Source organism: Acinonyx jubatus, chromosome C1 (genome assembly GCF_027475565.1).
Source record: "Acinonyx jubatus isolate Ajub_Pintada_27869175 chromosome C1, VMU_Ajub_asm_v1.0, whole genome shotgun sequence".
NCBI classification, from domain to species: Eukaryota; Metazoa; Chordata; class Mammalia; order Carnivora; family Felidae; genus Acinonyx; species Acinonyx jubatus.
The window spans coordinates 62,761,953-62,787,927 of NC_069381.1; the positions used below are offsets into that span (position 1 = coordinate 62,761,953).

The 25,975-nt window shown below is 40.8% G+C and overlaps 1 protein-coding gene across 5 annotated transcripts in view; it reads left to right on the forward strand.

Annotated features, from left to right (window-relative positions):
• ST6GALNAC3 (ST6 N-acetylgalactosaminide alpha-2,6-sialyltransferase 3) overlaps positions 1-25,975 on the forward strand; it is a 528,557-nt gene that overhangs the window by 123,852 nt on the left and 378,730 nt on the right. For 4 of the 5 annotated variants that reach the window (XM_027058839.2, XM_027058841.2, XM_027058842.2 and 1 more), the window contains exon 1: positions 2,813-8,669. The exons of the other annotated variant lie outside the window; for it this stretch is intronic. In XM_027058839.2, coding sequence (XP_026914640.1) covers positions 8,508-8,669 — 162 coding nt within the window. In that variant the 5' untranslated portion in view covers positions 2,813-8,507. Of the gene's footprint in view, positions 1-2,812; positions 8,670-25,975 lie in introns of those variants that run through there. 5 annotated transcript variants of the gene reach the window in all.

The following is a 25,975-nucleotide window of genomic DNA, read 5'->3' on the forward strand; positions in this document are numbered from 1 at the left end:
TGTAGGGGCAGTAGGGTGGAGCCAGGCTGGCAGGGCTGGCAGGGCTGGCAGGGCTGGCAGGGCTATGATGGTAGGAGTCCTTTTTATTTTACTGCGGAGGTGGGAACAAGTGTGTGTGTGGCGGGGGTGGGGGGCAGAGGGGAAAGTCATTGCCTGGATATCCAGGATCATTTTTCCCAAGTGTACACTATTCAGAAAGTCCCATATTGTAGAATGTGTGTCTTAATGCCGAAATCAGGCAATAGCCATCTTTTTGGATGGGACGTGGGGAGATTTACTTGATAGAACTTTAAGAAAATTGAACGAGAGATGCTGTTGGAGAGTTCTTTGGATTTCCATAGTACTCCATCAGAGTACCAATAGCCTTGGAATATTATATAATCATAGCTTCTTAACTCATAGGGTTCTTATACCCATGTGAATGGAGTGGCTTATGTAAAGGCACTTAGGACAATGCTGGGCACAGAGTGAGCACTCAGTAAATATTAGCAGTTCTCTAACTTCCCTACTACTGCTGTTATTCCCATCATCTTTTGTTGCCTGGACGGTGGACCCTTTAAGGCAGGCAAGTTCTCATCCTTGTCTTTATATTCTCAATACCCTAGCACAATGCTTGGCACCGAATCAGCATTTATTAAATGTGTGCTGAGTGAAGGCTTGGCCAGTTTCGATGTGATTTGGGCCCCCAGCATTTACGCAATTACGTTAAGCATGTTATATCAGTATCTTCATGGTATTCTGCATGAGTGAAGAGCTCCCTGTCTTCCAAATGCCCTGCAATGTCAATGCTGCAGAAAGTGACTGCTTTAGAAGAAGGGGTCCTGTGTACATTGGTAATCTCTGGTCTCCCCTTTTACCTTCCTAATGGTGGGCAGGCCACTACACCTCCCCGTCTACCACCTTCCCTGCTCAGTGTTCCCCAAAGCACAGGTGAGTCCCTGGCTCATTGTGTTCTACAGAAGACTAATCTCAAAGAGTGGTGGATCTGATACCAGGGATGAGGAGAGGATGTGACCCTGGTGATGTGCCAGCTAGACACCTGAGCCCCTTTTCCAAAGAACATCTTGTTCATCCTATCTGGCATCCTATGAAGGAAAGTTAGTGTGCATTTATGAATGGGACCCTTACTGCTACTTCTACGTGGTCAAAGAGGAGGGAAATCTACAATGGGAGTGAGAAATAATGAAAGTGCATATATTTTTTTCTCCCAAAGAAACCAAAAGCATTTCCACAGCTATATTATCCGATGCTGCCGATTTTATGCTTCAAAGAATTGAGAATGAATACCTGGCAGTAAGTACTAAATCTGTGTGTGGTGACTGACAGATTAAGCACTAGGGACGTTAAAGGAGATTAGACCATGGATCCCCAAACAGCAAATGTCAGTATTATTTTCCATCTTGGAATAAATTGATGTTGCCTTTATGTTTCTCACCCTAGCCATCACCATTATATTTTCCCAATTTTGTTCTTACATTACTTCCCTCTTAGGACATCATTCACTTATTCAAATGATATTTCTTGAGCTCCTTCTATGTTATGGCTTGGTGCTAGCTACTGAGAAGGGTATAACAAAGTGTGTGACATGGTCTTTGGACTCTAGAGGGTTATATTTCAAGAAACAGAAAAATGAGACCATAAAAATAATCCTGAGGTTTTACATGATGAAGTTCCATGAGGCCACAGTTAAGGAATCCTTGGAAGTAAGGGGAGCAGCACAGAAAATAATACCACCTTTTACGATGAGTATCATCATGCCTTGTCTGTTGTCAGCTTGAGACAGCTGAAGGCTAGTGGCTCTCAATTCTCCACTAGGTTTTGGAATGGGGGTGATAGAAGGAATATGGTCATTGGAGTTATTTCTGGATTTGAATCCAGCCCCTGCCACTTTCCAGTTGCATGGCTTTAGGCAGAAGACTTAATATTTCGAGCAAAACTAAATACATGTGTACCTTTCAGAGATGTGTAAGGCGTAGCACTAATGTTCACAGTTAGCAGAGTGCTGGCATTTAGAAAGCACTCAATAGGTGGTGACGGTTATTAACAACAATTGTAACAGTAAACGTATTTCTATTGGGCCACTAAACTCATACTTAAACGGTTACTTCCAGCAAAATGACTCCATTCACCTTGCTCAGGTTAACCTGTCTTTCTCTATATGACAGATTTAGTACTTTTCATTCCCCTAAATTAGCAGCATTACACAATATATCATGGAGCAGTGCTTGTTCCCCTTGAGGAAGCAATATGTTGTTTTATTTTTCATCCCATTGACATTTCTTAAGAATTCCCAAAGAAGGAAGCCTCAGGTGGCTTCTACCACATATTAGGAGGGTGTTGTCAATCCATTATTTTCGACTTCTGGTTCCTCTTTCTGTCGTTTTGGTAACTAGCAATAACAACCTCTATTTATTGAGTGCCTGTGCTGATCATTTTACCCAATTAGTCTCATTTAATTTTCCTAGCAGTTCTGTAAAGTAGATGCTAGCCCCGTTTTACAAATTAGAAACCCAAATGGCCCAGTTGGCCAACGATTGATAGGGGGGCAGTCTTGCTCCAGACCCTGTGCGTCTTTTGATGGTGTCCAGCTCACTTGCCCTCCCACCCAACCCACCAAACCCTGGGCTGCACCACCTCACCATATGTTCCCTCTGGTCCTGTACATGGGACTTTAGCAGCATTTGGGAGAATATACAGTAAGGGTCGTTACCTGCCCCCCTTTCAAATTGATGCTAAAAAAGGAGTGTTGAATTTATCTTCTTTCTAGTGTTGATTCCCCATAGGCCCATATTCTTTACTGACTGTTAAATTTTCACCTTAAATGCTCCAACAAGCCTAACATATAAAATGACCTTGGAACCTGCTTCATAAAGAAGCTGTACTGTCCTTAGACCTGGGCAAGAAGAACCAGGCCCTGAGTCCTGCCCCTGTGCTGCAGAGGGACTCACTTTAGTGCTTGGTCCCATCTACTCCCCACCATGAGGAGTCCCCAGAGCCTGGGAGAAAGCTCTCCTGGAAACGATGCTATCCCTCTATACCACAGGGACCCAAGACCCTGGACCTGTACACCCAGATAGCCATTTCAGCATCTCGCGTCCTGCTGGGACCTCTTCTCTGGGTTTGTCCTCCTGAAGGCTGACCTTGGCTTCCTCGAGGGAGCATCTCTAGGCCCGAGGCACATGGGCAGATTGCAGGTGGTCCTGATGACTATAAAGACAATGATTTGTATATCAGAATGCTTTGCAAAATAGGACATTGTCTTAGTCCCACTGGGCTGCTGTAACAAAATCCCACAGATTGGGTAGCTTATAAACAACAGAACTTTATTTCTCACAGTTCTGAAGGCTGGAGTCCAAGATCAGGGTACGATTATGGTTGGACGAAGGCTCTCTTCTGGGTTGCAGACTTTTCACTATATCCTCACGTAACAGAAGGGGAAGAGATCTCTTTGGAGCCTCTTTTATAAGTCACTGATCTCATTCATGAGGGTTCCATACTCATGACTTCAGCACCTCCCCCAACCCCCACCTCCAAATGTCATGATCTCTGAAGGTTAGGATTTCAACATATGAATTTTGGTGGAGACACAAACATGCAGACCATAGCAGGTATCACAGAAATTTAGCCACTGTTATGTCATGCCTGCTTGAGCAACAAAAGCTCCAAACAAGACATTTGGTTGGAGGATTGGTCTATGAGAGGATTAGCATCTAGTGGGTTACAACTTACTGGAAGCAGAACATAGACTCAAACCATGCACCTCTGCCTTCCAGGGTCTGGCTCCTACAGTGGAATTGCCACTTTAGATGAAATTCAAGACTTTCAGTCTAACTTTCTGAGGGAGGCATTTGGGGGACGTTTTCTGTGAAGCCATTGAGTCCCTCCTCAAAAGGCTGGGAGTGGGCCCAAGTAGAAGTCCATCATATGTGGGTTGGGAAAGGTAGTGTGTGTCATTGCTCCTGTCTCTGATTCTTATCCTCAGCTTGGATCTGAGTGCCTATATTGTATGTAACAGGATTCTCTTTCCATTGTGATGATGGGGATTTTTAAAAAACATGTTTATTTATTTTTGAGAGAGAGAGTGTGGGGAGGAGGGGCAGAGAGAGAGAGGGACAGAAGATCCAAAGCGGGCTCTGCACTGACCACAGAGAGCCTGATGTGGGGGGCTTGAACTCACAAACCATGAGATCATGACCTGAGCTGAAGTTGGACACTTAACTGAGCCACACCGGTGACCCTGATGATGGGGATTTTAAAGTAATTATTGGTTTACTTTTTGTCTTTTCTTTTTAACATCCGCCTCCACCATTTTCCAGTCATTTTACTTGGAATAATATACATCATAAGTGTTTTTCACATTAAATGTGCTCTTCAAGTGTTCTATAGCCACCCCCTTCCTATTTCTTGAGACAATTAGTGCTGATAAGGATTTTATGGGGTTTCTCTCTGTGTCTCTTCTGCCCTCTCTCTCTCTCTCTCTCTCAATGGTGTTTTCCTTAATTCTTCTTGGCCCAGTTTTGAGTTTCTTTGGTCTCAGAAACCTCCTGTGCTTCATCTTTAGAGAAGAATTTATCTTTTGTACTTCTCAAAGCTTTTGTGTTTAGTGGCTCACTTTGCTTACGTGTGAGAGCTTTCTCGGGCATTTTATTATTTGATTCTTCCATATTCAAAGATTTCTTAGAATTTGCTGTGCTGATAGTCTAACGTTCACTTGGTAAATTGCTCAGATGCATTGTCTTGAGAGCAGATTCATGATTTGTGCCCATTATAATAGCTACTTCTGTCCTGTATCCATTGCACTTGGAATGCTTCTTGCAGCCACTGAGCTTGTGCTGTAAGTAAAAGCACGGGCTTTTTACTGTTATGAGCACAGTGGCTCATGAGGCTTCACAAACTCTTTTACATCAGAGCATCTCATATGGTTGTGCAGATTGCATCCTATTCAAGTGAGCTGGGCCAAGGGGCCAAGTGGGGGGCGGGGTGACTGCCAGTGTGGGCTTCCCCAGCCAAGTCGTGCACCTGGTGCATGGCTGCATCCCCAAGGAAGGGGCCTTTTCCTAATATGCACAAAGGTGTCATATGGGCCAGCAGCTGGTCTGCTCTAACTTGGCTGGGTGTCTTCAGACGAAAAGATGGAAGAAGAGGTGATGGTGTTTTTTGTGGAGGGCTGAGATATGCTTACCCACCTGGGATCTTGAAGTTCTCCAAGATGAAGGAAGTCATTAGAAGCCAAAAGAAATGGTTTAAAAGTTGTTAAAGAACCACTTGGCATTTGCTAGCATTTTACATGCCCAGCATGATTTATTACGTTCCCTCAGTTATTCTTTACTGAATAGGGTACTTGCAGTCAGTGCTATAGATCTGATTTTAGCCTGTGTAGCCCCTGCAACACCTTGCCTGCTGAGTTCCATGCTCCCTAGGCAATTGCTGCCCCAAGTTGTATTCAGGCAACCTAGCTCTATTAAGATAACCTTGTCCCCAGGGACTCTGACAAGCCAGCCTCCATTTTCCACCGAGTTTGGTCAGTGCCCAGAGTAGCCCCACTTAGAGTCGGGATGGCATTTTCTGGAAGTCAACAGTATAATGACTTGGCAGCCTTCTTTGCCACACTGTAGTTGTATCTGAGCGCTGCATGTACCTTAGGCTTTTTATTGTTTTCCTTATGTTAACCATAAATACCCTTTCTCTGACTACTATGGTGAAAGGATAGTACAATTTCATTCAGCAAACATTTCTTGATGTTGCCCTTTGTTCAGAGATCTATGACTTGGACCTTTTCTACATCGCACTGAATGTATCTGTTCACCTGGACATCTGTACTAATGTGGCCTAAAACTTTCTGTACTCGTTTTTGTATTAGTCCACCAGAGGTGCCAGAATAAAATACCACAGACTGGGTGGCTTAAGTAACAGAGGCTTATTTCTCACAGTTCTGGAGGCTGGGTGTCTCAAATCAAAGTGCTGTCAAGGTTGGTTTCTGGTGAGTCCTCTCTCCTTGGCTCAGAGATGGCTGCTTTCTCCCTGTGTCTTCACATGGCTCTCTTTCTCTGTGCACTCCTGGAGTCTCTTTCTTTTCTCGTAAGAACACCAGTTGGATTAAGGCCCTGCTTTTGTGGCCCCATTCAACTTTAATTAAAGGCCCCATCTCCAAATACCTTGGCATCACCTTGGGCGTTAGGACTTCAACCTATGAATTTTGGGAGGACACAATTCACTCCATAGTAACCCACACTTCCTGGACTTTCTCATTTGAACAAATCCAGTGGATAATAAAACAACGACATTTTAGTGATACCTTTTCCGTCCATTTGGGCTCATGCAGCCATGTTAAAGACTTCGTTTCCACCCTCAGAGAAACACTCCATTTAGCAATAATTACACTTTGGATCCTGCCCCTTAGATGGTGTCCTAATTGTTATATCCAAAAAAATCTAAGTCTCATTTTTGGAAACTGCTCCCCTATGTTAAATATAGTGAAATGCTTCCAGGCAATCTCATTTTGTTAAAATTAAATTGGTGTTTTCTGGACCGTATTTGTCCCCTAAGCAGCATTCTCGAAGGGCTTGGCAGGCTTGGCCCCCAGCCTGTGCTTGTAGTAATCATGTTGATTTTTAATCAAGAGACTTATTTTGGCAGCTTCTCTTTTTTGATCATTTGAAAAATACTTCCCGATGTTTTAGAGTTTCGATTCCTGGGAACTGGATCATGAAGAGGAGTAAAGACCTTAGTGTCTCAGGAAAAAAGCACCCACCTTGTATATAGCATTAATGGGCAATTTTGGTAATGACGATGATGAAGAGGAGGGTTTGATTATTTGAATCTCCAAATATTTAGGGATCATCAGAACTTATTTTCATGTCTACCATTCAATATTGAACAAATTCAACCATTAGATTTTTTTCTGGGGTAAAAATGATTTCCATGAGAAGAGGGTGTTTTTTCAGACCATGTTGAAATGCAGGTGCATGCTAAAAAAAATGTAAATTCTTTGGTGATTAATCATGAAATGTTTCAGGGTTGTTATAAGGAAGCTTATCAGTTTAATGAAATAAGGGCCATTTTCTTGGTCATAAATTTTTTATTTGTGCTATTTGATCAGTTACTTGCTGGGCTAGATGGTATCTGTGGGTGTCACTGGTGGGTCAAAGACACAGGATGGGAGAAAGAAAACAGCTGAGACTTATTTAGTAAAGTCTGACACATTCTGTGCTTGAAACATTTGGCAAATGGCAAAACCTACTGCTTATGCTTGAAATGAGTAACTGAATGAGTAAATGAATGACTTCATTAACTCAGGCTGGACTGTTTCCCAGTAATCCAAATTAGTGGTAGTGGCAAAGACAGTGCTATGTGTTCACCAGACTCCTGTCCTTTTTCCTCCTGGGCACATACCTGGAATTGGGTATCTCATTTACCTTTGATGTCCAGTAGGACTATTGGGTTGAATTCTGTCCAATGGGGTTCGGTAGGAATGACATGCAACACTTTAAAACCTGGCTCCTGGGGCACCTGGGTGGCTCAGTCAGTTGAGCGTCCAGCTTTGGCTCAGGTCATGATCTTGTGGTTTGTGAGTTCAAGCCCCGTGTCAAGCTCTGTGCTGACAGCTCAGAGCCTGGAGCCTGCTTCAGATTCTTTGTCTCCCTCTCTCTCTGCCCCTCCTCTGCTTGTGCTCTCTCTCTCAAAAACAAAAAACAAAACACAAAATTTGGCTCCTAACAGTCCTCCTGCATGAGGCTGCACATTTTCTCTCTTCCCTTATCCAGTGATTGGGTGCAGAAGGTACAGTGGAAAGCCTAGGGGCTGGTGGAGACATAAGATGGAAGCATGCTGGTCTCTGAAACACTGCATGGAATAGAGCCCCCTCATCAACCAACATGAGACTGTAATGTGATCAAGAAATAAATCGTTATTGTGTTTTAAGCCACCCAAATTTGATTTGGGGGTTGTTATGTTACCCTGTGTTAATTAACAATGAAGTTTCACCTTGGTTTTGTTTCTCAGTATTATTATGCAGAGAAAAATATTTGACCCGAAAACAGTGAACACAGTAACCAATGGAAGTACGTGTGCCAGTGTCTGCCCTATTAAGAACATATTCCTGGGGTGCCTGGGTGGGTGGCTCAGTCAGTTAAGCATCTGACTTCGGCTCAGGTGATGATCTCATGGTTCTTGAGTTCGAGCCCCACATCAGGCTCTGCACTGTAAGTACAGAAGTGAAGGGATTCTCTCTCTACTTCTCTCTCTGACCCTCCCCCACTTTCTCTCTCTCTCTCTCTCTCTCTCTCTCTCTCTCTCTCTTTCTGTTTCTCTGTCTCTCTCTCTCTCTCTCTCAAAATAAATACATAAACTTAAAAAAAAAGAGCATACTTCTTTTGCTCTACTTATTCTTAGTGGAATCCCAGGGATGTGCTAACTTACGGGCCAATTGAGCGTATGTCAGAAATCTTGTAAAATCACATGAACACTAAAACAACAAATAAATACACAATGTCTTAGAGAGGTGAGTCATGCCAGGTGTTTCTACCTCTAAAATCTTTAGGAGCCTACTTTCTCTGGATATAACCCAGAAGATGAGAACATCTACCTCTGGTGGCCATCACCATCTGATGGAGGGAAGGCAGACACCAATTCAGGCACATGTTCTTAATTGTGAAAATCCCATGAAAGAGGTATGTTTGCAGAGTCAAAGCATATGAGTTCCATGTATGACCACCACATAATTTGTTTTAGTTCTTACCTGAATGCATACTTTTTATGACTGTATTAATGAACTGCTTGCCTCTCAGGATTGTTTTGAAAGAAGCCCAAGAAAAAGTAATTACCAAAGGCCGTAAAGAGTAAGTTTATAAGTTGTTTTGTGTCCCCCCCCCCCCCCCCCCCCCGGCCCCAATCCTCTCTTTGAGAGATAGTCATTTTATCACCTGGGTTCCCTGGGAGCTGTGTGGCCTATTATGGTAGCCATTAGTCATATGTTACCATTTAAAGTAAATAAAATTAACAGTATTTCCTCAGTCACATTAGCCACATTTCATGTGTGTAGTGGTCACATGTGGGTAGTGGCTACCATGCTGGACAACAGAACATTGTCATCATTGTTGAAAGTTCTGTTAGCACTGGTACAGACAGCTAGCTTTGATATTTTCATCTTTTTCATGATGCAACCATATTTTTAGGTTTTCTCTCACTACTATATATTTAAAAGCACTTTTCAAAACCAGACAGTAGACCCAGAATGGGGTCACTTATGCTAAGCCTACATCTTCAAACCTAAACTTAAGTACAATTTCAGCTCTCTCAGAAATGGATCTTAAACAAGTCAATCAGGAATCATCTGATCTAATCATCAGATCATCTCATCTGTCTGATAAACCTCTCCCATGCCCTAAAGGAAAGTAACCTTGCAATAACTAATCACCTTTTTTGCCTAGTACAACTTCCCTGTTTCTGTTACCCTCTGTTTATAAAATCTCTTGCCTTATATAGCTCTTTGGAGTTCCTTTCTATCTGTTAGATTTGATGTTGCCTGATTCATGAATTGCTGAAGAAAGCCAGTAAGATCTTAAAATTATTTAATTGATTTCTATTTTTAACAGCACTATGGTGTTTTGTTATTGTTATTTGTTTGTGTTTTGCTTTTGTTTTTTTAAGCACATGAGATGTTCTTAAGATTATTGTGATATAAATTGTAGAAAAGGTTGTGGAGTAAATCACAAAAGGAGGATTCTGAGTACTTATAAAAGGAAATGATGATAATTAGGAGCTATCAAGGGTTCCCTAGGTTAGGTTATGATAGATTCATTTTGTTTTCTTCTATGACTGGCATAATCTAAGCTTCATGAAAGGAATTTTTGCTCTATTTTCTCATTGCTGGGTTCTCAATATTTTCAATATGCTTGCAGCATAGAAGGTGTTCAATAAATATCTGTTGAATGACTATCAGCGAAATAAGTTTGATGCTGTTCATTTCAGTTTTATTAAAAGAGACGAGGAAAGTTCTCATACTATCTTTGAAGCAATGGTTGAAGTAATAAGACAGTTGAGTGAGTTGTCAAGTAGTTAAATAATCATAAGTGGCTAATGAAGAGATCATAAGACTTGGAATCAGATATAGACCTACCTTCAATTCTTGGTTCCTCTACTTAACCTGTGAGATCCCAAGCAATCATTTCACTTCTCTGAATCACTGTTTCCTCTTCATCATAATACTTAACATCTTAGGGTTGTTGTGAATATCAAAATATGGTGCTATAAAAGGCTAGGATGAAGAAAGCCTTGAAGGTATCTAGTAGAATGTTATGAGTCTCCATTCTGACCTAGCCAATGTTTCTATCTCCATCAACAATGAGGTCATATGCTTGAATTTGTGGGTGGCATACCTGTTTTAAGAATCAGATTAAGAGGGACCTCAGTAGACTGAAAAGATAGTCTAAATCGAATCCTTTAAGGTTCAATGAGGAGAAATGCGATGATTTATATTGATTGACTCAAAGGAAAAAATGCAACAGTAGCGGACAGAGGACGTGCGGCTTAACTTCAGTTTGCAAATAATTTGGGGACTTCAGAAACAATTAATGTCATGCACCATGTGATGTGGCTGCCAGAGTTAGTTTTAGCAATAGGAATAAAGCACCCGATGTTGCACATTGGTGCTCCTGAGAAGTTAAAAATGCTGATGACTGGGCCTTTGCCAGAGATTCTAATTTAATTGGCATGGGATGCAGCTTTGACACTGAGATTTTTAACTTTCCCTGTCTAACCTCGCCCCCCCACCCCCCCCACCCCCCCACCCAGTGATCCTAATGTGCAGCCAAGTTTGGGAACCCCTGGTCTAGGCTGAGCAAGGTCCTGCCTACTTCTGTTTGCTCCATATTTGCACAGTCTATAAATATTACTTGCATGGAAAAATGCATGCTGCATGAGGTTGTGAGTGCCCCATTCATGCTTGGGATATATTCAGGCAATAGTGTCAGGACAGTGAGCAGACTGATAATTGTATCATTCAGGGGAAAGTTGGTTTTCTTAGAGAACGGTAGGAAGAGGTAACAGTCTTGGACATTGCTTGCTTGGTCTGTCTTAGGAAGTTAGATTCAGTTCCTCTCCCTGTCATTCCAGAAGGTGGACAGGGATCCACTGAGTAGAAGCTTTAGGAGGTGGATGTAGAAAAGTGCTTGCTGAATATGGTGCTTTCTAGAGATGAGGGATTGCCAGATTCTGGAGATTGGCAGAGACCTCACAGATTTTATTGTGGATTTAAAAGGCTAATGGGTGGGTTCAACTATCAGAATGTTTTCTTTCACCCTTGACCTCACCTCCTACTCTCTCTTCCATCCTCTGCCTCAGTCCTGCTATTCTCATTGTCGTTCTTAGGGCCCCATTCCCCAGCGTGTTCTCCATCTCTGGATAGAGATACCCTTTCTTCATCCTGAGACACTTTTTCTCTAGATATCTGTACAGTTTACTCTCACTTCCCTTAGGTTTTTGCTCAAATCACAGCCTCTCCCTTGATTCTTTATCCCCAATTCTTTTTTGTTTTTCTCTGTCACCATCTGAGATCACACACACACACACACACACACACACACACACACACACAATTTGTATGCCTTCCTCTAATAGATAGTGAGCTTCACGTGGTCCAGGACTTCTGTCAGAACTGTGCACTGATATGTCCCAGTGCCAGAATAGTGCTGGGCTTTCAGAGGTGCTCAAGAAATATTTGTTAAATAAATCTCCAGGATCACCTACTTCTGTAGGATCTCACCAATTGTTTTGATTTTTCTGTTCTGGCCTGGATAAACTTCCTGTTGAGGAGGTACCTACTTGGCATCTTTGGATGATAAATTTAGTAATATCTGGGCAGAATGACTACTTTCAAACTGTTTTTCTTTTTTGCTTTTCTCCCCCCACATCAAATGGGAACATCATCCCCTAAACACGAAATATTATTCACTGATTAGCAGTTTTTGGGCAACTGTTGAGGGAAATCCAATGCAGAAAGAAAATACGAAACTTCACTGCAGTATAATTTCTTTCTTCTGAACCACGTTGGGTACAGTAAAGGTCAATAATGCACAGGAAAGTTAGGTTTAATTTCTTTGATTGTGTAAAAATTAGTGCCTTGTCATCAATTACAGATGCAGGAGGACAAATCACCGGCACATTAAGTTGTTCCTGCTACATAAATTACAAATCTTGTTACAAAAAAAATATTAGCATCATCCCTTGTTATTTTAAAAATGCCAGCTCTGATAAACAGTCAGCCTTGGGCATATATTAAAATGCCCAAATTGTACTAAAATAAATTCAGCCTTTTAAGATAACACCTCATTTTAATTTCATAGACGATTAAATCTATCAATTCAAAGGTCTTTTAACACATAAGTTTTGAAGTCATAATAGTATCCTTTAATTCCCTGTGGAAAAACTTAAACCTCTCTCTGCTTCTTTAATAACTTTCTTTTATTGACAGAAAATTTTAAGAAATCCTCTTTTACTTTGTTTTGTGTTCTTGTGTGTTTTTCTCAAGGAGAAGAGGAAATTAAATTGTGATCCCTTTCATTTTTGGTAGGAGATTTTTCCTTTAGTCATAGTCCAGAAGGAGGTTGAAAAAGCTTTGTGAATGAAATATGTTATCTCTATCACAGTCAGATAGTCTAAATTATTGTCCTATACCCAGCAAAATCTTTATTCCTCCTTTCACTGACTTCTGAATTTTTCATTCTTAACATCAATAGTACCCCCTCACTGCCATCCAGGGTGACTACCTCTCACCTTCCTTGTAACTTGAAGACCTCACTTTGCAGATGTAAATTCGAAGAGACCGAGGTCAGGGCTGGCTGTGGTTCTGACAGCCCAACCTGAGGGTTGGGGTGAGGGGGACATGCCTCTTTAGGCAGGGCTGCTCTGTGGCCTTTCCAGGAAGGGGAGGCTTTCCAGCCTGCTGTCCAGCTCAGAGACTTTGGAGGCCTGAACACCTGGATGTCTGATCTCATCAAAATCTCCTTTGAGAGGAAATTCTGTCAACAGATATTTATTGAGTACCTTCGGTGTCTCGGATTCTGTGCTTGGGGCTGGAGGTACAGTGATGAGGAAACCAATATGTCTATAAGATACCTGGCTTAAAGAACTAATGCAACATGTGCATATTACCTCTTTGAAATAAAGAAAGCTGACTACCATTTCCTGAAGAAAACAATTCTGTATGTGTGTATCTATCTATCTATCTATCTATCAGTATTTATCAAATATTTATTGACTTTTTCTTACCCACCTCCTTCTTCTTTCCTCCTCTCTCCTCTTCTTCCTTTGCTCTTCCTCCCTCCCTCCTTCTCTCCCTTCCCTTCATCCATCCATTCATGCATCTTGATTCCTGTTAGCTAAGTACTATATTGCAGTTGGAAGAATTAAGAGCAAGGTCTTTAGAATCAGAAAAACCAATATTTGAATCCTAGCTCTGCCATTCCATATTTCCATATAGGAATATTGGTTATCACTGCTACCATTATTATTGTTTTTTTCCTTTGTCTTTTTTTTTCTTTTTTCTTTTTTTTTTTTTTTACTGTAGATAACAATTACTTCTGCTACTTACAGTTCTTATTCATTTACCGTATCGGGCACTAAGGGATTTGCATGCATTTTACATTTAGTCCTTATAACAATTCTATGATGTAGATAATATTATTGTCTCCCTTTTATGGCTATGGAAAGTGTGCCTTGAGATTTTTATATAATACGTTGCTCAAGGTCACATAGTAAGTAAAGGAACTGGGACTAGCTTTGTGATTCAGACTTTCTGAGACTCAGTTCCTTCTTTGCAAAAGGAGATACTAATTCCTGCTGAGGAAGTTGCTTGGAGTGACTCAGTGAGAAGAAGTGCTTCACATTTGCAGCTCATTGGGTACCTGGCACATGATAACGTGGTAAGTGTTGACATGGTGTATGGCTGATCCTGCTCTGCCTTTAGCTGTCTGGTATTAAGATTTTAGCTATTTCCTAGCCCCCTCCTTAAGTTTGGGACTTTGTGCTTTTTGTTATCCTAGAAAACCCAGGGAAGCCTGAAGTATTTAGGACTCATGAAATGTTTTGGAGGTCCCATGGAATCCTGGGGCAGACGCAGCATGGATACAGATGCAAATCTCTGGGCTTGTAGATGTGAGACCTCTGCCTGGTGTGTTCTCCTAGGTTTTCTCTGCAACTAAGCAGGTGCTGGGGGCCAAGTGGGTCCTTCCAGGGCAGCCTTTCCCTGTGTACAGAAATACGCTCTGTAGAAGCACCACATGGGGGTTTTCATAGTGATGAGGAGCTCTGAAGAGTGGGCTTTGGCCATAAGTCGTGAAGTAGGTCTTGTAAGTGGAATGAGGCAACTGCAGAAGTGGACGTGGAGAGTGTGTCACATGACAGAATTATTTGTTAGTGTGCAATTTTCTTTCTGTAATTGAGTAAAAGTCCATAATAGAAAGTGAACCGTTTGACACATAGACTTTGCCTCCTGTAACCCAGTTATAGTTCCTGTTTTAAGGAAGTTGGGATTAGAAACTTGGATTTCTAGAGCCCTGGTGAGTGATTCTGAATCTTGCTCTGGAGTCCCGAGTTGCTGTGTGTCCCAGCCCTGGGTCATTCCTGTGACTCATGATAGTTGTTATAGAGAAACCATCTATCAGTGAATGAAGACAAAGCTTATTACTGTTATTAGCAAACACAATTTTAGCTTGAAAGTCTATAATGGCAAACTCTGCTAGAGTAGAAACTTTTATTTTCCCAATTAATTTCTTTTTGATATAATTTTCTCTTAATTTTTGAGGGTTCTATGGTTCACATTTCATAAAAGCTCACTTAATAATCTGATAGATTTTGTCAAAATTTTGAGGACAGGGTAAGACTTCTCAAATTTTTGCCTTGAAACTCAGTGGTATGATTACACGTAATTTCTTGAAGATCTATCCTAACTTTGTATTTTTGGTGAGATACTAGAGACAGAAAAGAGTGAATTGTGAAGTTATGCATATCATATAAACAAATTCTCATTGTTTATGGCTAATCTTTAAATACATGCATTTTACCCAGAGTCAAAGTAGTTTAGAAGTTTGGTTCATTTTTAAAAAATGTTTGTTTGTTTATTTATTTTGAGAGAGAGAGAGAGCGCAAGATGGGGAGGGGCAGAGAGAGAGGGAAGCAGGCTCCACGCTGTTGGTGCAGAGCCTGATATGGGGCTCAAACTCCAAACTGTGAGATGATGACCCAGCCGAAACGAAGAGTCAGACACTTAATTGACTGAGCCACCCAAGTGTTCCCAAAGTCTGGTTCATTTTTAAGGTATCTCATGCCTTAATTGAGTTATTCATTCCATTTAGTTAATGATTGATCGAATCATTCATTCCATTTAGTTAATATTTGAGTCTTACTATTTGCCAGGTAATAGGGCTACTAAAAAAGCCTTTGCAGATCTTATAATCTATTGACGTAACATAAACAAATAATAAGATCATTATAATTTAGCGGCAAGAACTGTGAGAGCACATAGTAAGGTGACCTAACTCTGACTTGGGGGAGGGGCAAGGACTTCCTCCTGGAAGAAGTAGGGTGTAAGCCAGGTCCTAGAAGAGTAGTGAGTGTCAACCTGGTAAAGCTGTTGGGGTGTGGTGGAGTAGCGGGTTTGAATCAAAGAAATAGCTCATCCAGATGCCAGGACCTGGGAGCAAGCCATGGTGTTGTTAGGATCTTCCTCTTCTCAGAGATACTTGTAATAGCAAGAACTTGAGATTGTTCCCAGTTGTGACATGTGCAGTTTCAAAAATATTGCAAAAGCTGCCTGGTGAACCCCAATCCAGTCTTGACAGGTGCATAGTCTGATAGGTCCAAATGTGGCAGTCACATAGGCAGTCCTCTGCCCATAGTTGAGGCACAAACCTGTTGAACAGTTTATTCTCACCCAATGGCCAGGTTGCTTTTGGAGTGATTGGTGCAGATTGGTGGTACAGCCTGGGACAGGGATCCTCCTGGGGGTGAGGCAAGAAGTCCTTGTAAATCAAAGGTTCCAGGACTGCTTCTAGTGGGATGAAAGAAGTGATGAGTGGGAGATGGAGGAGTAAATATCAAGAATCTCTCTGGTTCTGAAACCTCCGATGAATAGAAATATTGGAAGCACAAGGATCTGAGTCATGGGGCATAATTCGATTAACTTCCCAAGCTACCTTCAAATTACAAAGTCATATTACATCATAAAATCACAGGGTTTTTTTTTTTTTAAGATTTTTTTCTTTTTAAGTAATCTCTACACCCAACATGGGGCTCAAACCCACAACCCCAGAACAAGAGTTGTATGAGTTGCATGAATCACAAGAGTCCACCAATTGAGCTAGCCAGGTGCCCCTCATAAAATCATGTTTTATGGTGCAAAGAGCCTTAGACTTGGGAGAAGTTCAAAGAGTCATAGGTTCTAGTTCCAACCACATGCCCTGAGACCAATGATGCACTAACCTGCAATGAAGCTGTTACTGTCATGTGCTAGCATCACCCTGACATGGATTTGACTGTACCGAGGGCAGCCATTTGTGATTGGGCAACTTAAAATACTATGGGAGCAACTATGGCTCTCATCCAGCCTTAGCCTCTTCCTGAGCTTCATAGCTTCCCTCTTCCAGTGCTCCCTGGGAGTAATTTTGTTGTATGTCATTCAGATCATCTTCCATCCATCATTCCAAGTCATAGTTCCTTGCCTAAGTGATTCAGCAACAAGGATCCGTGACCCTGTTTTTGCCTGCCTTCCCTCTTTCTTTTCATTTCACATGCTCAGCAACTCAAAACCAAAGAGGAAAGAAAGTGTCTTACGCATTTTTTGTCAGACGTGAATGTAAACTTTGGAGAGATCGGCTTTGTTTCTGTTTGTTCCCTATGATGAATGTTAGGTTTTTCACTTAACTTAGGGGTAGAGATTATTTGTATACTATTAATATAAAAATCCTTTGACTCAAGAAGTATCACTGCTATTTCACACTCCCTGCAAGTTTTTAATTCAGTTCTTGGCATGAACTTTGTGTTGAAAGAACGAACTTGTGTTTTTGGCTCTTTAATGTGAGTGATGAATAGGGGAATGATTGCTGTCTTACTGGGTGGCCATCCTCTTGAAGAGGAGAGTTCTGAAATTTTCATCTATGTGTTTTTTCTCATTTTTGGCCTCAGTGAAAGCTCTTTCTCTAAGTGTTAAAAATGAGACATTTGGAATGTGCTTTTGGAAGTATCCAGGCCAGGCCAGAGCTTATATAAATCCATGTTACTATCTTGCAGTTGATCAATACAGTTAAGAACCTGTGTGGTGGTGTATTCTAGAATATTGCAACAGCTTTCTGTCATCCTGACACTACTAATTCACCTTTCCAGTCTGTCCTGATTATTGATGTTAGGATGCTTTTGTTTTTTCAAGACAATTTGATTATATATAAGCTTTCTGGCTAAAATCTCTCTAGCTTTAAGAATCCTTAAATTAAAAAAAATTTTTTTTAATGTTTATTTATTTTTGAGAGAGATTGAGAGACAGAGCACGAGCAAGGGAGGGGAAGGGGTCGAGAGAGGGAGACACAGAACCTGAAGTAGGCTCCAGGCTCTGAGCTGTCAGCACAGAACCCAATATGGGGCTTGAACTCACAATCTGTGAGATTATGACCTAAGTCAAAGTTGGTCACTTAACCGACTGAGCCACCCAGGTGCCCCAAGAATTCTTAAACCTGGGTCCACAAATTGCAGTTAGGAAATTGATGAACTCTGAATTTGTATGCAGTTTTATGTATAGAAGATCCAGAGTTTTGGTCAGAGTTCCAGGTATCCTTGATCCACTCTAGAATATCTTAGCTCTTTAATAAGGAACACACCTGCCCTTCTTGACATGTAACCTCCATCTATCATATGATATTCCTTCATATGACCTATTCAACATTTTGAATCACTCTTTTCTAACATATCTCCCTGCTTTTGAACCTGATGATCATTCTGCTTATAATGTCCATTCCTCATCCTTGGCTTTGCATGGTGAACTTCTATTTTACCCTTAAGAATTTACTCCGGGACCACTTTTTCTGGAGAAATTTTATTTCCTTTGCCAGGAACAAAATGATGCTTTCTTACCTATTTGCTGCCTTAATAACACTCATGTTTCTGCAGTAGATTTGAGGACAAGAAATGTATTCTGTTTCTGTGTGTCACCGGTCTAGAGGACTGTGGTGGCCCAAGGTAAATGCTCATTGAATATTTGTTGAACAAATAAGCAAAAGGATGAAAGACACATTCTTTCTTTAGGCGAAGTGAAGATGGACTTACAGAGCCCTAGTGCTGGAGTCAGTCTTGCCTTCCTGTAGACAAATGGTTTATGTAATCTGGACATCAAGTGCCTGCCCCTGGATGAGTATGTTGGTCTCCTATTTTCATTATGGTACACTGATTCTCCGTTCAACACAAACAGGATATAATGGATTCTTCTAAGTTTTATGAAAAGATTTCTGGTGCTAGAGATTGATTTGGGTACTTACAAGCTTCTCACTAAATCTCCAAGAGGAACAAAGGGGACAAGGCAAGTGGAAAGATTTCTTCTTCTTTTTTTTTAAGTTTATTTATTTTTGAAAGAGAGAGAGCGTGAGCATGAGCAGGGGACGGGCAAAGAGAGAATGCGATTCCAAGCAGTCTCTGCACTGTCAGGACAAAGCCCAATGCTCGAACTCATGAACTGTGAGATCATGACCTGAGCCAAAATCAGGAGTCAGATGCTTAACTGACTGAGCCACCCAGGCACCCTGAAAGATGTCTTTTAAATAAGCCCTTTGAAAAGTTCTGCATGGCAAGATCGCCTTCATCTCATATTAAAATGTACTGTTTGTCACCAAGTGACTTTGGATGGTGTGTGAATCCCTTATATGAAAAGAGATCTGGTCTGGTATCATGGTCCCCTGGAGATGTAGTTGATACTGTGGACAGTGATGACAGTGGAGAACCCAGGAAAGTCAGCATGGTTCAGACTGCATAGATGTCTACCTGACATTATAATACAGGGAGCTACCTACACAGGTGGCTGCCCCCTGATTTGTGCATTGGGAACCTGGATTAAGCAGCAGATACTGTAGTGATTCTTGTAATGCTCTTCTGAAGCCCTCTTTTATTTTTCATCTACTGAGAAACAGAGCACCTACCTGCTAATCCATGAGGCAAAGACTTCCTTATTTCAAAATATATTTGATGCAATCAAAGTCTACTATGCCCAAAGAATTTAAAGGACTTCTAAATTTGCTGAAATGGGTTTTAATCTAATATTTGAATCTTATGCCTTCTACCCAAAGAACAACTCCTCCCCAGTCCCCATGCCTGTATGTGGATGCCAGAAATTTCATAATTAGAAACTTGTTGCTTTAAGGCTTGATCCCTTGTGAAGAATGCATTATGCTTTCTAAGTGATGTGCATATTAGTCTGAATGAGTCTATCAGAGGTTCCTGTCCTGAGATTAGCCATCGATGGAGACGAGAAAGAGAGCTGGTGCAGACATCAGGGGAAAAATAGGCCCATTAAAGAAGGAAAAGAACACCCCCAACACCCCCTCCTCTTTCTCTCTCTCTCTCTTTCTCTCTCTCTCTCTCTCTCACACACACACACACACACACACACCCTAATAGCACTTAAGGCCACCAAAGGTAGCACTGCCTATGTCACCATTCTGAAGGCAGTTTCCCATCTGCTTCACTGGATTTAGAGAACCTAGGTAATGCACTCTCACATGATAAGTGTATGATGTTACTTGGATAATAGCTTGTGGGGAAGTGGGGTAAATAGTTTGCTAATAAGTTTCATGTATCTCTGATTGCACAATGGAGAGAAAATCATGACAAATGGGGATGAGAGGGCAGTGAGTGTTGTATGGGAACCAACGATTTAAGCTTTGAAAGTAGCCATTCTGTTGTAAGAGGCACTTTCTCCTCCTTTAAGCATCTTGCTCACTGCCTCATTCTACCCCACTCCGCCCACCCACATACCAGTTGCCCAAAATACTCACAAGTGTTTTCCTTTAACATTATTTTTGTATTTAATCCTCATGAAGGTTAATAAAGTCCTCTCTCTCTATGTGGTGTGAAAACATAACCAATGACTTTATTGGTGCAAATATATTATAGCTGCTTTGACATTTATGTTTTCAGCCCTGATAGATGAATGATTCTGATGAAAGTAAATCAATGGTACCCAGACTGTGAGTATAAAACACAGCGCTCTGGGTTTTCTTCTTGTCTGGCAGATAGTGGAGGGCGAGAAATACTGAAATTTGACTTAATACTTTGTGTTTTCTTTGAAAAAAGAGAATTCGCTTTGTTTTGTTTCCTAAAGTATATCTTCGATCAATGTTTGGCCCAGCCCTTAGTGGCCACATAAGGATTTCCCTCCTATGTGGATCTATTTGCTTTCATGAGAGCCTAGGTGTTTTCTCTTGGTCTAGTTGGAATGACTTCTTTGTTTCTTCTAGAGGGTTTCAGTCAATTAAAAGTAATTACAAATATAGTTATTAAACAGCTTGTTTGTGTTGGCGAATGTAATTTATTTGGGTCCCAATAATTGGAAATACCAGAGAATAAGTCCAGTTCCTGGGTTGGGTTTTACTGACTTTGGTGTTAAAAAAGAATAATATTTACAGTGAAAATAAAAAACCAATACAACTGGAAATGTCAGTTGGAAACTGGAAATGACATGTACATTCTGGAAGTGTATCCCTGTTTTCTTTTAATTCTGCACCCTGGGATGCCCTTCTTTACTTTGTCTCCTTCCTCTACATTCAGGAGAGCTATGGCCCCAATCAGTCAAAAATGGATGCTGGCCGTACGCATCCAGCATGGTGCTGGTACCTGGGCTGAATGTCAGCCTTCCCAGGTCCTTCCTGGAAGAATTAATTGCCTTCTCAATTGGGATGCCTAAGAATTTCAAGATCAATCTCTCTCGTGTCATTTATCACATATTATTAAAACTGTTTGTCTGTTTGTTTGTCCAGCTTAATTTCTTACTAGACAGTGAAGTCCTTGAGGGCAGGGTCTGTATTTACCCATCTTTGTATCTTTATCACCAATTTGGTACCTAGTGCAGAGACAGCACTTGATAAATATTTGAAAAAAGAATTAAAATTCTAGAGGATATTTAGTATTTTTATTCCAGATACATGCAAATGTGTCCTTGTGTCATGAGTATACAAGTATTTAAATCCCATTCACTGGAATGTATTTTAGCATCAATTTAGTTTGTCACCCTAATATTGACTGGTGACAGTTTCTCACCAGAAACTGTTAACTGGTGAGAAACTCACCAGTTTCTCACCTGCAGTTAAAAAATCTCTAGGGAAAGGGTGCCTGGGTGGCTCAGTCACTTAAGTGTCAGACTCCTGGTTTCGGCTCAGGTCATGATCTCACGGTTCGTGGGTTCTGGCCCCATGTCAGGCTCTGTGCTGACAGTGTGGAGCCTGCCTGGTATTCTCCCTCTCACTCTCTCTCTGCCCCTCCCCTGCTCTCTTTCTCTCTCTCTCTCTCTCTCTCTCTCTCTCAAAATAAATAAATAAACTTAAAAAAAAATCTCTTGAGAAGAAAATTTCACAACTTGTTACTCTTGTTAAAAGTTCAATTACAGTAATAATCATCTCCGAAGGGTAGGGTAAATACCCTAAATACTAGGGTATTCTAGTAATACTTGCTCTCTTGTGACCAGAGAGTGTATATTCAAAATGCTACAAGAGATTCGCACCTATGACTATACAGAAACCTTGGAAAATCTTGTGCTGAGTTCCTTTATAGGGGATGTGGTTTCTAGAATCTGTGTTCAGGAGGAAAATATCTAAAACCTGCAAGTACTCATTTGTGGAACATTTAATTTCATTACTTCGTTAACAAAGTGTGTATCTGGAGGTAAACACCAATCAGCTACAATTATGCTTCAGGCCCAAGAGAATTGAGGTTAGGATGTCAAGGCAGAAAGATGCCTATTGTAGCAAAATGCATTTGCTCTAGATGAGGAGAGATTTTTCTATTGAAATGTTGAAATAGACCATGGCACAGAGGTTTGCCTACTACTTAAAAATTTTTAAGAACATTATAGTTCAAGAGTGCCAAATTTTAAGCAAAGTCTTGTGATTTCAGTAATACTATGAATCAGATCATGACTCCTGTAAGAACAAGGTCTCTGAGGAAAGTAGAGCTTTCCCTCACACACTTACTCTTACGTTCTCATTCTTCTCTGTCTTGCATTAACCTGGGAAGTTGATGACACAAATCTGATTCTTTTCCTTAAATACTTGTATTAACCAGGTCAGTTCATAGGTGACCCCAGAAGGAAATGTGCATTTCTTTAACATTTATTTGAGAGAGAGAGAGAGACAGAGAGAGAGAGAGACAGAGACAGAGTGCGAGCAGGGGAGGGGCAGAGAGAGAGGGAGACAGAGTCCGAAGCAGGCTCCATCCAGGCTCTGAGCTGTCAACACAGAGCCCGACGTGGGGCTCAAACTCACAAGTTGTGAGATCATGACCTAAGCCAAAGTCAGATGCTCAACAGACTGAGCCACCCAGGCACCCCTGGAAACATCCGTTTTGAGCCAATGCATGTGAAGCCTTCTTTCAAATTTATTTCTGCTCTACTTTATGTTCAACTTAATCCACCCCATTTCCTTGTCTGTTCTCTGCTTTAGGTCAAACTGTAGCAGCATTTTAAAACTCTGTACGAAGCAGGTCTCAGACTCTAGAGGAACAATTATATCAGTCTTGCAAATTATTTTTTAATTATCCATTCCTCAGACATCCCACTTGGTTTACTTCCAGGAAAAATGTTATCTCTGTAAATGAGATGTGCTTTCTATTGTAAGAAAACATAAAGTGTGTAACTCTTTTTGTTTTAGCTGAGAGTAAATTTAGATTCAAATTGTTTGCTGTATATTAGTTTGTAAGTTTGAAATGAAGCAACATAAACAATGGTGTTGGCCTGGAGAAGCTCACAGCAGTCAGAGAGAGAGCCATGTATGCTGATGATCATTCTCAGGTAATAAATGTTGAATAGACATTTGAACAGTTAATAAGGCAGCTTGGAGAATGGAGCTGCCTTTAGATAGGCTTTATCAGATTCAGATTAGATTCACCAGTATCATATTTAATGTGACTGCTCTGCTTTCATTTAGGGCTGAGAGACTAAATATACAAACAGGCAATGTGCCAGACCATACATAAAAGTAGACTTTGACCAATGACCCCCAGCAATCTGTCTAGGAAACTAACCTCTATCTATAATAAATAGCCCAGGTAGCCAATTGCTATAAATCAGACTTTTGAAAGTCAGACTGCTATCTCTAGTAACAGTCCAGGAAGCTAAACAATAACTTCTATAATAATCAGCCATAAATGGCCAGGGCTTGATTAATGACTGACAACTTCCCTCATTCATGCTTCTTCTTCTAAGTTGGGACCAGTCAGAGAAAGCCAAGTATGTTCTCCTCATCAGTTACATAAGACGCCTCATATCTAGTTCACCCATCTCCAGTTTCCTCACTCTAGCAGCCTCCAATCAGGGCACACCCAAAGCCTTCCCTTTTTTCCACTGTGAAGCTCTTCCACTCTTCTGCTTGCCTTTGAGTCTCTGCCAAAATACAAGTGACAGTGGCTGACTCCCTTGCTGAATAGTAGGCTCTGAATTAACTACCCTATGCTTACTCTCATTTGGTTGGTCTTTGCTTATTTCCACTGGGCCCGGTTGGACAAGGAATGATATTATTCAGGAGCACTCCTTACACTTTGCAGGTGGGTGATTCTGTGTGGCTGTTGCTGCTTTGGTGCGTTAGAATTTCCTAGCTCTGAGGGAGCTGTGGTTGGCCTGAGAGAGATGCACCATGGCCCCCAGTTGCCATTTAATGTGTGGAAAGGGCAGAGCAGTAAAGCACGTTACTAAATGTCAATGCACCATCTGATGGTGCACCCCATTCTCATGGCACCAAGTAGGGAGAAGCAGAGGGCCTCTTTGTCGCAGAGATCAATGGCCAATGGCTTTTTTTTAATGTTAGAATATAAAGGAAAACCTTTTCAAATATTACTCTCAAAAGATTTGAGGATACCTCAGCAGGTCACCAAAGGGCTAGTACTTGCTTATAGATGAGTTGGCTTCGAAGCTTCGACTTCCTCATACTCTTGTTTGTACTGATAATAGGACCTAGTACAACAAGACTGGGAAACAAAAGCAAGTCTTTTCTTTCTAATGAAAATTCAATGACATTTCAGCAATGACCTCTCCTTAATACTTAAGTAGCACATATTAATACTAAGATGAGAAGCTGGAAAATTGCCTAAGAACAGTTTGAAACCATATCACACCTTCTTTTGTTATTATATTTGTTTTTTTCTGCATTGAGTACATTATCTGCATTCACTCTGTTATTACTATATATTAAAAATTGCAATTATGGAGCTTTCATAAAATAAAAGAAGGATGCAAAAATGCCTAAACATTGTTCATGGTGAAAGATCTACAGTATTTTAAAATTATCTTTTATTTTATTAGTTGAGCTTTTAGGATTCTATGGCAATATGCTAGAGTCCAAGTGTTTCTTCAAAATAATTGAATTTTATGCAATTATGATTGGGTAAGCCTACTGAATTATATCAGTTTATAGCAAAAGCATGAGATGACCATATTAAATTTCATATTTTGGTTTTTGGTTTCCCTTCGTTTTTAAGATTTGAGATATGTTAAGTCTTATATATCTATTTGCCATATATATAATTATATCTTATGTATGTAGATATATAATGACTGTGAGATAGATGCCTGTTAGTAACTGATGAATTATCCTCATCTCTGTGATCAGAAGAAATACATTGGAAAGATCAAAGTCAATTTTGATTTGTCAGCTGGCAAGTATTTCTTGAATTTGAAGAATTATAACAATAGCAACAATAACAAAACAGTAACTGCCGTTTGTTCAGTGCTAACTATGTATTAGGCACCGATCCTTGGTGCTTTATTCTATTTACCTTAAATGGTAGTTTCTTTGTGAAGGTCACTGTAATAATTCCCGTATAGCTTATACATGCACACTTACAATGTAAATTTGATATCTATCCCTTCCCACTCCATGAGGGAAGGGGAGTCTGTTTTCCTACTCTTTGAATTTAGGTTAAATTCATGACTTTCTTTGACCAAGTGACTAAGGTGGAAAGGATGTTTTGCACTTTGCAAGCCAGGGGCCAAGAGGACCCACTCGTTGCTCTCTTACCCTCTTGAAACACAGGGCTAGGATGAAAGACCATGCAGAATGTGAGGTCCAGCCAAGAGGTAGCATGACTCTTATGAGTAAGCCCATGTTAGCCTGGGTTCTCGAGAGAAACAGAACCAATAAGACATATCTAGGTCTAGGCTTATAAAAATATTTATTGTAAAGAATTGGCTTGTGCAGTTATGGAGCCTAAGAATTCCCAGGATCTGCAGCTGGCAAGCTGGAGACCAAGGAGAGCCAATTATATAGTTTGAGTCCAACTTCAAAGGCTTCAGAAACAGAAGAGCCACAGGTTTAAGTTCCAGTCTGAGTGTGAGTCCAAAGGCAGGAAAAGACTGATGTCCCAGTTCAAATGTAGTCAAAGAGAGCAAATTTTCTCTTACTCAGCCTTTTTGTTCATTTAGGTCTTTAATGGATTGGATCCGGCCCACCTACGTTGGGGAGGCCAGTCTGCTTTGTTCAGTCTACCTATTCAAATGTTAATTTCATTCAGAAACATCTGCACAGACACACCCAGGATAATGTTTGTCAAATATCTGGGCACCCCATGGTCCAGTCAAGTTGATACATAAAACTAGCACAAAGGCCATCTTGAACAACTCAGGTCAAGCTGAGCCACCAAATGACTACAGGCAAGACCCAGTTCAAATTGCTGTTCCACTGAATTGTAAGCCAAGAAAATGGTTGTGTTTTTAAAAGTTTTGTTATTTTTTAATTTTTAA